Source organism: Ranitomeya variabilis, chromosome 6 (assembly GCF_051348905.1).
Source record: "Ranitomeya variabilis isolate aRanVar5 chromosome 6, aRanVar5.hap1, whole genome shotgun sequence".
NCBI lineage: Eukaryota > Metazoa > Chordata > Amphibia > Anura > Dendrobatidae > Ranitomeya > Ranitomeya variabilis.
This window is the reverse complement of record NC_135237.1, coordinates 495,973,444-495,985,951: the sequence shown is the minus strand read 5'-3', so window position 1 is coordinate 495,985,951 and position 12,508 is coordinate 495,973,444. Positions and strand designations below refer to the sequence as shown.

The 12,508-nt window shown below is 47.3% G+C and overlaps 1 protein-coding gene across 1 annotated transcript in view; it reads right to left on the bottom strand.

Moving 5' to 3' along the window:
* IMPA1 (inositol monophosphatase 1) overlaps positions 1-12,176 on the bottom strand; it is a 31,526-nt gene extending 19,350 nt beyond the window's left edge. The window contains exons 1-4 of the mRNA XM_077270774.1: positions 12,041-12,176; positions 10,587-10,652; positions 10,204-10,337; positions 8,140-8,244 (exon numbers count right to left, since the gene is read on the bottom strand). Of these exons, the coding sequence (XP_077126889.1) occupies positions 8,140-8,244; positions 10,204-10,337; positions 10,587-10,646 (299 nt within the window). The 5' untranslated portion in view covers positions 10,647-10,652; positions 12,041-12,176. The remainder of the gene's footprint in view (positions 1-8,139; positions 8,245-10,203; positions 10,338-10,586; positions 10,653-12,040) is intronic.
* Between the last annotated feature and the right edge of the window lie 332 nt (positions 12,177-12,508).

Here is a 12,508-nt window from a genome sequence, read left to right as displayed (position 1 = left end):
GAATACACTATAAATGTGCAGGGCAAAATAAACACAAATATAGGAAGGAGTAAATAAGACAAAGGAAAATACACCACCAGCAACGATTCTCCAACAACCAGCTCTCCACTCCAGACCGAGATAACAACGCACAAGACAGAAGCTATAATCGGCGACGCCCAATGATCAGGAAAGCTATTTAAAGGCAATGGGCATGGCCCAGCTTCCAATCCGAGGATCAGGTGAATTAACCCCGGAAGAGCTAGACAAAATCTAGCCGACGCCAATGAGCAAATAGTGGTCAAAAGCGGAACTACCGCTGTCTGTCGGACGACCTGGTCTGAACGGCGTCCAACATGACAGCAGGATTGTAATCCATGACGGCATAGTGTGTTACTAATGGTAATGTTTGAGACTGTAGTCCCAGTTCTCTTCAGGTCATTGACCTGGTCCTCTTGTGTAGTTCTGGGTCGATTCCTAAACTTTTTCAGAATCATCCTTACCCCATGAGGCAAGATCTTGCATGGAGCCCCAGCCCGAGGAAGATTGACAGCCATTTGTGTTTCTTAAATTTTTTAATAATTGCGCCAACAGCTGTTGCCTTCTCACTAAGCTACTTGACTATTGTCCTGTAGCCCATCCCAGCCTTTTACAGGCCCACAATTTTGTCTCTGGTGTCCTTAGACAGCTCTTTGGTCTTGGCCATGGTGGAGAGGCTGGAGTATGGTTGATTGAGTGTGGACAGGTGTCTTTTATACCAGAAATACAATAAAATGCAAATTATGTAAAAATCATACAATGTGATTTTATGTTTATTGAACAGTTGAAGTTGAAGTGTACCTAAGATACTAAAATACCACATCCTACATATCACTGCATGAAATATTCCAGTTGCAAATCTTTATTCATTACATAGTGGAATGCGTTGAGAACAATAAAATATAAAAATCAATGTAAATCAAAATTAATATCCCATGGAGGTCTGGATTTGGAACAGTACTCAACATCACATTACATGCTGATCCATCTTCAGTGGAAATGCCTCAAGACAAGGAATGATGTTCAGTAGTGTGTGTGGCCTCCACGAGCCTGTATGACCTCCCTACAATGCCTGGGCCTGGTCCGGATGAGACAGCAGATGTTCTAATTGAGGGATCTCCTCCAGCACCTGGATTAAAGCATCAGTCAACTCTAGGACAGTCTGTGGTGTAACGTGGCGTTGGTGGGTGGAACGTGACATGATGTCCTACAGGTGCTCGATTGGATTCAAGTCTGTGAAATGGGCAGGCCAGTCCATAGCATCAGTGTCTTCATAATGCAGGAACTGTTGACACACTTCAGCCAGATGAGGCCAATATTGTCATGCAACACTGCATCTGCATATGGTCTGACAATAAGGTCTGAGGATCTCATCCCGATGCCTAATGGCAGTCAGGGTAACGCTGGCTCGCACATGGAGGGCTGTGTGGCGCTCCAAAGCAATACCTCCCCACACTATTACTGACCCACTGCCAAACCAGTCATGCTGGAGGATGTTGCAGGCAGCAGAATGTTCTCTACTGTGTCTCCAAACTGTGTTACATCAGGCATATGTGCTCAGTGTGAACCTGCTCTCATCAGTGGAAAGTCCATTGCACCAATGTTGAATCTGCCAATCTTGATGTTCTCTGGCAAATGTCAACCGCCCTGCATGGTGTTGGGCTATAAGCCCAACACCCATTTGTGGACGTCGGGCCCTCATACCAGCCTAGTGGAGTCTGTTTCTGACAGTTTGAGCAGACACATAGATGTTAGTGGCCTGCTGGAGGTTGTTTTGCAGGACTCTGGCAGTGCTCCTCCTGGTCCTCCTTGCACAAAGGTAGTACCGATCCTGCTGCTGGGTTGTTGCCCTCCTACGACCTCCTCCACCTCTCCTGGTGTACTGGCCTGTCTCCTGGTATCTGCTCCATGCTCTGGATACTGTGCTGACAGACACAGCTACCCATCTTGCCACAGCTCACATTGATGGCTGTGCTTCACAACCTGATCAACTTCTGTGGGTTGTAGACACCGTCTCATGCTACTGCACAGTACCTCTAGGGGTGAGAGTAATGACAAAATGTGAAAGTGACCAAAACATCAGCCAAAAAGGATGAGAACAGGGAAATGGTCTGTGGTCACCCCTTGCAGAACCACTCCTTTATAGGGGTTATCTTGCTAATTGCCTATCATTTCTACCTGTTGTCTGTTCCATTTGCACAGCAGCAGGAAAAATGGATTCACAATCAGTGTTGCTTCATAACTGCACAGGCTGATTTCACAGAATTGTGATTGCCTTACAGTTACAGTGAGGTGTTTAAGTGTTCCCTTTATTTTTCTGAGCAGTGTATGTATATATAATAAAATATAGCGTGTGTTTAATATTCTCGCACACAAATTTAGAAATGTGCACACTTCCCAAATAAAAAATAAAGCCATTGTTACAGCTTAGCTAGACAGTGAGGCTCAGCCTTATTACATAGTGTAGTTTTTCTATCCAGGTCATTATGTAGGCTTTTATCTTCAATAGGTTTTCTATTGGTTTGTAATGGTTGTAAATGGTTTTCTGATTTGCTGCGATTTAACTCAGAAATTGGATCTCATCGTGATGAATGCATGGAAAACATCGGACTGCAGTCAGATGTCATCAAAGTGCAGTCCAATTTCTGCAGACACACACACAATGGCGAAGATGCAAAAATCTTGTTCTTCATCTTCTCCTCACCTGTGCTACGATTCTTTCGGACGAGAGAATCGAATCACACTATGACGATACTTGGATCAAACTGTAATCAAAGTACCATTAGCATAATCAATCAGATTCTCTTGCATGAGGGAATCTACTGTCGCGTGACTATGCCCATTCACACAGTAAATTCATAGTGGAAGAATGTGACCTATATTTTCTGTGGAATCTCTAGTAGAAATCTTGGACCAACCCGTGTGTTTCTGGAACGGAGCTGCAGTTTCAATTGCTGCCAGTGAACATGTGTATTTTGCTTTGTCTGAAAGTGCATGTAGCAGAGCTGAGGATGTATAATATATCCTGCAGAGAGACACCAACAATAGATTTATTACATCCCTATTCTACCCTGCTACATTAACAATTAGTGATAATGACTCCTCCACTTCACACCACCAGGGACATTTTCATTAATAGGAAAAATGTTTTTCCTATTTTCTGCTCTCTAAACCTTGGATACGTCTCATAGTCCGAAAAATATGGTCTATTCATTTTTCCCTTGATGGATTTACAAAAAAAAATTAAAATCTGCCAAATCCTTATTTTTGTGAAACACTTCTCTACACTAAAAATGACGCTCTGTATTCAATGGGATGGTATAATACAGCCCCAAAGACGTATGCTTTATAAATAAATGTTTGGTGAAGGGAATAAAAATAAAAATAAAAACCAACTTTGGTGCAAGTTATTTTTCCTTTGACATAAATATGGTTAAGTAGGGGTACCGTCACACAGTGCCATTTTCATCGCTACGACCGTACGATCCGTGACGTTCCAGCGATATCCATACGGCAGCAGCGATCAGGGACCCTGCTGAGAATCGTACGTCGTAGCAGATCGTTTGGAACTTTCTTTTGTCGCTTGATCACCCGCTGACATCGCTGGATCGTTGTGTGTGACACCGATCCAGCGATGTGTTCGCTTGTAAACAGGGTAAACATCGGTTAACTAAGCGCAGGGCCGCGCTTAGTAACCCGATGTTTACCCTGGTTACCAGTGTAAACGTAAAAAAAACAAACAGTACATACTCACATTCCGGTGTCTGTCCTCCGGCGTCTCAGCTTCTCTGCACTGTGAGCGCCGGCCAGCCGGAAAGCAGAGCGGTGACGTCACCTCTCTGCTTTCCGGCTATGGTGCTTACACAGTGCAGAGAAGCAGAACGCCGGGGGACAGACACCGGAATGTAAGTATGTACTGTTTGTTTTTTTTACGTTTACGCTGGTAACCAGGGTAAACATCGGGTTACTAAGCGCGGCCCTGCGCTTAGTAACCCGATGTTTACCCTGGTTACCCGGGGACTTCGGCATCGCTCCAGCGCCGTGATTGCAAAGTGTGACCGCAGTCTACGACGCTGGAGCGATAATCATACGACGCTGCGACGTCATGGATCGTGCCGTCGTAGCGATGAAAATGGCACTGTGTGATGGTACCCTAGGATCTACATATTTGGAGAATGCATACGTTTTTCTGAGCTACAGTCTTAATTGGCACTGTGGGGTGCACATGATTGCTTATTAACATTCAATGGCTGTGCAGGCGGAGTGGTGTAGTCTGCTTGACGTACGGGCTGCGGCTCCACCTTCTGGTGACTGACACCTTTCTCTACAGAGTAAATGCATAAAGCAGGGAATACGCTGCAAGAGGAGCTCGCTGCTGGCTAGTGGGACGCTACTCTTGACTTTTCCTGCACCTAATAATGGATGATTGTGTGGTAACGACTGCAAGATAAAGTAAAGAGACGATGCTGGAAGAAGGAACTGTTCTTTATACTGGCTGACATAAGGTAGCATAAACATAGTGATACATTCCCTTTAAACGAACTCTCTTAAAGGGGTTGCCCACTACTAGGACAACCCCTTTGTAAACTAAATGTTTGGCCTCGATAAAATAAAAAAAAAAAAAAAAAAACTATACTCCCCTCCTGTGCCGACTCCGATCAAGTGGTGTCGGTACTCACGATCCCAGGGTTGTGATGCCTGGCGCACAATCAGCGCTGGCATCACCGTCTCGGCCTTCGGACAAACTGAACATGAAGCAGAAATCCAGGCTGCAGCTGATCTCGGACATCCAATTCATTTCGACAGGAGGCGAAGACAGTGACGCCAGCGCTGATTGGGTGCTGGGCATCACGTGTCATTTCACAGCTCCGGGATCTCGACTACGGACACTGTGGGAACAGAGCTGGTACGGGATGAGTTTAGGTTTATTTATTTTACTAGATGGTGGCCCGATTCTAACGCATCGGGTATTCTAGAATATATACTACGTGGACATGCATTGCACAGCCCACGTAGTATATAGCACATGCCACGGAGTATACTGCAGGGCCCACGTAGTATATAGCACAGGCCACGGAGTATAGTGCAGAGCCCACGTAGTATATTGCCCAGCCCACGTAGTATATAGCACAGCCCACGTAGTATATAGCACAGCCCACGTAGTATATTGCCCAGGCCATGTAGTATATAGCACAGCCCACGTAGTATATAGCACAGCCCACGTAGTATATAGCACAGCCCACGTAGTATATTGCACAGGCCACGTAGTATATAGCACAGGCCACGGAGTATATTGCAGAGCCCACGTAGTATGTAGCACAGCCCACGTAGTATATAGCACAGGCCACGGAGTATATTGCAGAGCCCACGTACTATATAGCACAGGCCACGGAGTATAGTGCAAAGCCCACGTAATATGTAGAACAGCCCACGGAGTATACTGCCCAGCCACGTAGTATAGGCTACTCACCTTCCGTCCGCAGCTGTCAACGCCGCATGTGCTGCGCGGTTTCCTGCTGTCGCGCCCGTCATTAATGACCGCGGCCGCTAATTTAGTCCCCGGCTTTTGGCCACGCTAGGCCCAACAGCGCCCATGGTCCCGGCTCCGCCCCCTTTGCAGCGCTCCTGGCTGGGCCTGTACGGAGTGGGCGAGGACTCGCTCTGCATACTTCCTGGCCTCCCCTGCCCTTTTGTCTCCGCTCACTGGCTGGCCACGACCAATGAATATCCGCGACAGACAGAAAGACAGGCAGACAGACAGAAAGACAAAAAAACGGAAGTGACCCTTAGACAATTATATAGTAGATCAGGAGCGAGCATTTTAGCTTAAGATGGGGGTTGTCCTAGTAGTGGACAACCCCTTTAAGGCTACGTTCTCATTAGCGTTGTGCGACGCAGCGTCGGGCGCCGCTGCGGCGACGCATGCGTCATGCGCCCCTATATTTAACATGGGGGCGCATGGACATGCGTTGCACTTGCATTTTGTGACGCATGCGTCACTGCGGCGCACACGTCAGGGCGCACAGGACGCAGCAAGTTGCATCAACGCTGCGTTGTGCATGCGTTTACATTTGACTTGTGCGTTGCGTCGCCGACGCTGCGGCGCACAGCGCAAATGTGAACGTAGCCTATTACAAGAATCCTTGAGTATGTACTACCATGGAAGTAATTGCAGCTTGCAGAGAGGCATCTACCAGCACAAGACGCCAAACCTGACAATCCTAGATAATCTACTGCAGGGTGCAGCAGACTGAGCCTTGTGCTCCAGGGTACAAGTAAGAAGCTGAATGTCTCTGATGCAAATTTCCCACTGATTACAACGGGGCATTGAGAAAATCACCAATAAGCACCAGACTGTTTAACCCCTTAGAGACCAACCCAATTTTTACAATTCTGACCACTGTCACTTTAGGAGGTTATAGCTCTGGAAAGCTTCCCACTGATACAGACAATGTTTTTTCATGACATACTGTACTTCATGTTTGTGGGAAAAAAATAAAAATCTTCGATATGACTTGCGTTTATTTATGACAAAAAAACGGAAATTTGGCAAAATTTTTTGAAAATTTAGCAATTTTCAAACTTAATTTTTGTGCCCTTAAATCACAGAGTGGTGTCACAATATAGTTAATAAATAACATTTCCCACGTCTACTTTACATCAGCATAATTTTGGAAATAGAATTTTTTTTTTGTTAGGACGTTATAAGGGTTAAATGTTGACCAGCGATTTCTAATTTTTCCAACAAAATTTAAAGAAACTTTTTTTTTTTTAGGGACCACCTCACATTTGAAGGGAGTTTTGGGGGGGTCAATATGACAGAAAATACCCCAAATTGACACCATTCTAAAAACTGCACCCCTCAAGGTGCTCAAAACCACATTCAAGACGTTTATTAACCCTTCAGGTGCTTCAGGAGAACTAAAGCAATGTGGAAAGAAAAAAATGAACATTTTAATTTTTAATTTTTTTTTCACAAAAAATTTACTTTGGAGCCAAACTTTTTTATTTTCACAAGGGTATCAGGAGAAAATGGACAACAAAATTTGTTGTGCAATTTCTCCTGAGTACGCCGATACCCCCATATGTGGGGGAAAGCCACTTTTTGGGTGCATGGCAGGGTTCGTTTGGCTTTTTGAACGCAAAATTGGCTGGAATCAAAGGCGGGCGCAATGTCGCGTTTGGAGACTCCGCAATGTACCTAAACAGTGGCAGCCCCCCCTCCCCCAATTCTAACTCCAACACTAATACAGACCTACCCCTGACCTTAATCCCAAACCGAACTCTAGATAGAGCGCAGATACCAATAACCGGAAGACCAAGGTTGTGTCATACTCTAGGAGACACAGCAGAAACCGGTAGGACAGCTAGACTACAAGTAACCTGTCGAGCCCTAATGCAAAGGAGACACAGTGACACATAGATCCCGGGTCATGATAGAGACCCTGTAAAAAGGCTTTAGTCACCTGTCATACGGGTTTGTGTCCCACTTCAATAAAGGACAGAGATAACTGAGAGGACCTTGCTAAGAAGCCATAAGCAATAAGGAAGGCTTTTAACTCCACCTGATAAAGCTGGACTCTGAACTCGCTTCCAAGCCGGCCGGACCCTGCCTGTACCTGTGACCTGGTGCCCTGGACTGTGGCTACCTGCTACCATCAGTAAACCAGGTAAAAAGACTGCACAACTGTGTCCTTCATTCATTACTGCACCACTCTCCATCCTCCATCTATACACCGGGAGCCCTGGGGACCTACTTCACCTGTGGGAAGTTATACCATCCGGCTGCCATAACATCACCCCAAAGGACCCCTTTAAGCAGCGTCGGTCACCCCTGACCGAATACCACAGGTGGCGTCACGAACTTTCTTTATTTAAAAAAAAACATATCCTTTAACATGGGCGCCCAGGGCCACGGACCGGGTCGCCGCCATAGTAACATCCCCCTCTGAGTACCGGACCCGGTACAGAGTACCCCACGGCCCTGGCGGGTGTTTCAAGTACCCTTAACTTCCACCATTAACATGCGAATCAGCAGTCGTTAAGCGGTTAACTCACATTGATTATTTCCTTAACCCACACCTGTAGGCTCTTAAACTGTGCCCCAATTCACAAATTTACCTGTGAACAAAATTAGTGGTGCCATCAATAGGATCGATAATCCACGTTGGGTTGTCCGTCAGAGTGCTCCTCTGACCTGCAGCCACGGATTCCTCTCCAATAAAACTGGAACAGATAAAGGAAATATTTCAGTCACATGTCGTGCATCATAATTTCAGGGCGGGATGGTCAGGTACAGCATGTGCTCTTTGGCCTTCCAAATACATAGCAGTGACATTGCAAGTAACTGCAGACAGAGCTGGGAAACCTGCCAGGCACAGTATGGCTTTTCAGTAATCCAGACTTCTCTAAATATTAAGTTCTCATTTCTTTTGTGGACACAGAACTGGACAGGTACGGACTGGAGCTGAAATTCAGCCCAGGCATTTGAAATCACACAGGCCCATGCTGTCCTGCTGTCCCCATGAACCAGATTGGATATATCACTAATATTACCCTGGATGGAGGAAAGGAAGATTTTCTACAAGACCAACATTTCTAATGATTCCCGTGGCCGGCTGGGGTAAGTGACAGAGTCAGCGCCTTTGTGCTCCATCACAACTCTTAACAGTATGGGTGTCTTGAGAACACGGATTCTGTTAATTGGCATTTGCCAGAATTGGCAGTCCGGCCCTGGAACTGGATATATCTGAGCCAGGTGACTGATGTAGAGAGCCGTAGAAGAGACTTTCATTAATGGCCTGCCTTTGAAGATCAGTGGGCTCAACTCTCAGTCCCTCTGCCGATCGGCTGATTGAAGCATCTTGATGCCCCAATGGGCACTATGCTTCCCTCATTGATTACCAGGCACAGCGCTGTATTCTTAGTTGTGACTGTCTGGTATTGAGGCTTATTCCCATACACAAGACTGATCTGCTCTCACTGTAATACCTGGCACAGTCACTACCAGAAGTACGGGCCTATGCCTGGCAAACGTCGGAGGGGACTCTGCACTCAGGAGCTGACAGGGACCTTCAATCAAACCGAAGGGAAGGATTTCTGAAATTTAGACTCCAGCTTTCCTATACACATCAAAATTCAGAATAATCTGTTACATGTGTGTATATAATGAATTATAAGATGTGTTCTACATTTTTTTACCCCTCTATACAGAACCCAATCCTGAAGTATATCCCTCTTCTCCTCCCCCTGTACACAGCCTCATCCTGTAGAAAATCGCTCCTCTTAGTTAGCGGCACACTGCTGCTTCCAGGCAGGAGCTCTGCTCTAAAATGGAGGCTCCAGGGCTTTCCATGACATCGTACCCTCACATTAAACGCTCCATGACAGACATGTCCCAGGGCAGAGCTATGATGGAAGGATGCCAACTGAGAGACTGCACATAATAGACCAGCTTCAATGGCAACAGGAGGGAAAACAGAGCTTGGAGGGGCGGTGATATGTGCTAAATGGGGCAGATTTAATATGGGTTATATTGGCACAAATAAATTAAATAGGTGTACATTACTACAAGACCACATTGTGATATGGGGGAACAGCCCTTTAATGCTAATAAGCTATCCATTTTCCAGTCCTGGGAGACCCCTTTAATGCACTTGTTACAGACTGACTGTCGGTAAAGTTGGCACAATAATTTAAGAACTATAGTGCACATTTTAAAGTTACACTTTAGAAAATATCTGCAGAATTTCTCAAATCTTCCAAAATGTATCTATAGGGCCCGATTCATCAAAACCATTGTTCACGCCGGTCTTATTAGGGGGCGTGCAGGAGTCAGACGCTCCCGATTCATAGAGAGGTGTCGGATCAGGAGTGTCGGACAAGTGTGCGCCTCACCAAAAATCCTACTCCAGTCCCTGCAGAGTAACATTTGTGGCAGAGCAAATGCCACTGCTCTTCACGAATTTGATGAGCGGTGGTCTCCACGCCCTTGTCCAGTCCCAACCATTTTAGTGGAGAAACTAATGAAGACACCAACAGTGGCAAAAATTAGGTGCAAGTACGAGTAGTGCCTAAACTTTGCGATTTTTCAAAAGCTTCCATGTCAGAATTCTAGGGTGAAAGCTTTGATAAATCAGGCGCATAAGCTCTACAAAATTATTCAATAACTATATATAGCCTTGCCTGTGAGACGGATATTTCTCTCTGATGGAGGAGATGATCATCTCTTCAACTTTCTGATCTGTAGCCGTCACTAGATCTGCCGGGGAGCTCTTCACCATCACAGAAACGTCCTCTTTCAGTGCTGCACACACCACCTGCAAACCAACGCAGAAGTATCAAAAAGGACCCGGCATTCTTATAGCAGAGTTCCCCGGTTCCCATCCCCCTCGGGTTTTCCAGATTTCCTTCACATTGCCCAATCCCCTATACAATACTGAGGAAAGCCTGAATACGTGACCTGTTGGTGGGCCTGGTGGACGGGAGTTGGGGGGGGGGGCACTGTTATAGCGCAATGTAGACAACTAAAGGAAAAGTTCATTCTAATGACATTCTTCGATACATACCGCTCCGGCTTTTCTTGCTACTAGGACAGCAAACTCCATACATTCTTGCCATTCTGCCATTTTGACCTAGATAAAAAAATATATATATATTGGAATTGCGCTGTTGAGTCCCAAACATTTGTCGATAATGGGTTTTTCAGTACTTGGGGGAAGTGCCTGAAGTGGTGGGATGTTCGTACTTCCATAAGGCCACAGGAATGGCGGAGTTTGGAGCGCTAAGTAATGCCAGGTTATTTTAGAAGGCTGCCATTCGTTATAGCACAAGGTTGAGAAGTAATATAAGCGCTTTACGATCATCACACAAACAAGGGGGGTCCGAAACTAACATTGATTTACGGTAATCCTACATTTCAATTTCATGTAATAATCTAATTGCTCCTCTAATGTACTTTCATTAAAATCTCCCTACTCTAACCACATTATATATATATATATATATATATATATTTTTTTTTTTTTTTAAACTTCCTATTTCATGCTTTTTTGAGAATCCCAGTGCATGCTGGGATACCCAAAGGCGATGTAATTAGAGGGCAGAGAGTGCGGTCACTGCGGCAGCCTCTGTCCCACCCTGAAAGGAGGAGTCATTTGCTCCCCACTGCCGCACTCCCAGTACTGTGGCCGGGCGCCGCCATAACAATATTTACCGGACTCACAGCTTGCTCTTTTCTGGTTGATGAAGCCGCATTAGGGCTTGTGGTTGGCGATGGCGGATCAACAGGCGCACACTGGTCGCAACCATTTAAAAGCCGCTGTTTGACGGCGCCTACATGATTCAGCCAGTCACTGGAGGGGGGGCAGGCGCTTCAGCCAGTCACTGGAGGGGGAGCAGGCGCTTCAGCCAGTCACTGGAGGGGGAGCAGGCGCTTCAGCCAATCAATGGGGAGTGGGGGGGCAGGCGCTTCAGCCAGTCACTGGAGGGGGAGCAGGCGCTTCAGCCAGTCACTGGAGGGGGGGCAGGCGCTTCAGCCAGTCACTGGAGGGGGAGCAGGCGCTTCAGCCAGTCACTGGAGGGGGGGGCAGGCGCTTCAGCCAGTCACTGGAGGGGGGGCAGGCGCTTCAGCCAGTCACTGGAGGGGGAGCAGGCGCTTCAGCCAGTCACTGGAGGGGGGGGGCAGGCGCTTCAGCCAGTCACTGGAGGGGGGGGGGGGGGTAGGCACTTCAGCCAGTCACTGGAGGGGTGGGCGCAGGCGCTTTAGCCAATAACTGGAGAAGGGGGGCAGGCGCTTCAGCCAATCACTGGAGAAGGGGGGGCGCAGGCGCTTCAGCCAATCACTGGAGAGGGGGGGACAGGTGCTTCAGCCAGTCACTGGAGAGGGGGGGACAGAGGGGCCGAGGGGGGTTATACACCCAGGTATTATTTGCACACATACAAGGCTTGCAGCACAAGTACAGCTCTACTCCTTATCGGCGTCACCACGAAACATTCCATACAGGACTTGCCTTTCACTCACCGTTATCTCAGTGACGGAAATCAGTCGCGTTATTACCGGTACAGCCTCTACAAGGGAACAAACCGCAGGGTAAATGCTAGACTGTATGGGCTCCTTCCAGGTGTGACGTCATTTCCGGGGGCGTGTCCTATCGGGAGGGGGCGTGTTCTGAGTTCACATCATGGGCGTATTCTCTAGTTACCAAGGCGGCAAAGGAAAGCAGCATGCTAGCTTGTGGACGCCATGGAGGTCAGTGGTTTCAGGGTGAAAAATGCTACTTGCTGATCGTTATTGGGGGGAGGCCCTGTGGTGGTCGACCTACTTGTCTGTGTGGGGGGACCCCTGCGGAGGGATTTTGGGGGATGCTGCTGCTGGCTATTGTGGGGGGACCCCGGCGGCGGGTTTTGGGGGGGGCGCTGCTGGCTTTTGTGGAGGGGGGGGGCTGCTGCTGGCTGTTGTGGTGGACCCCTGTGGTAGGCGACCTGCTGC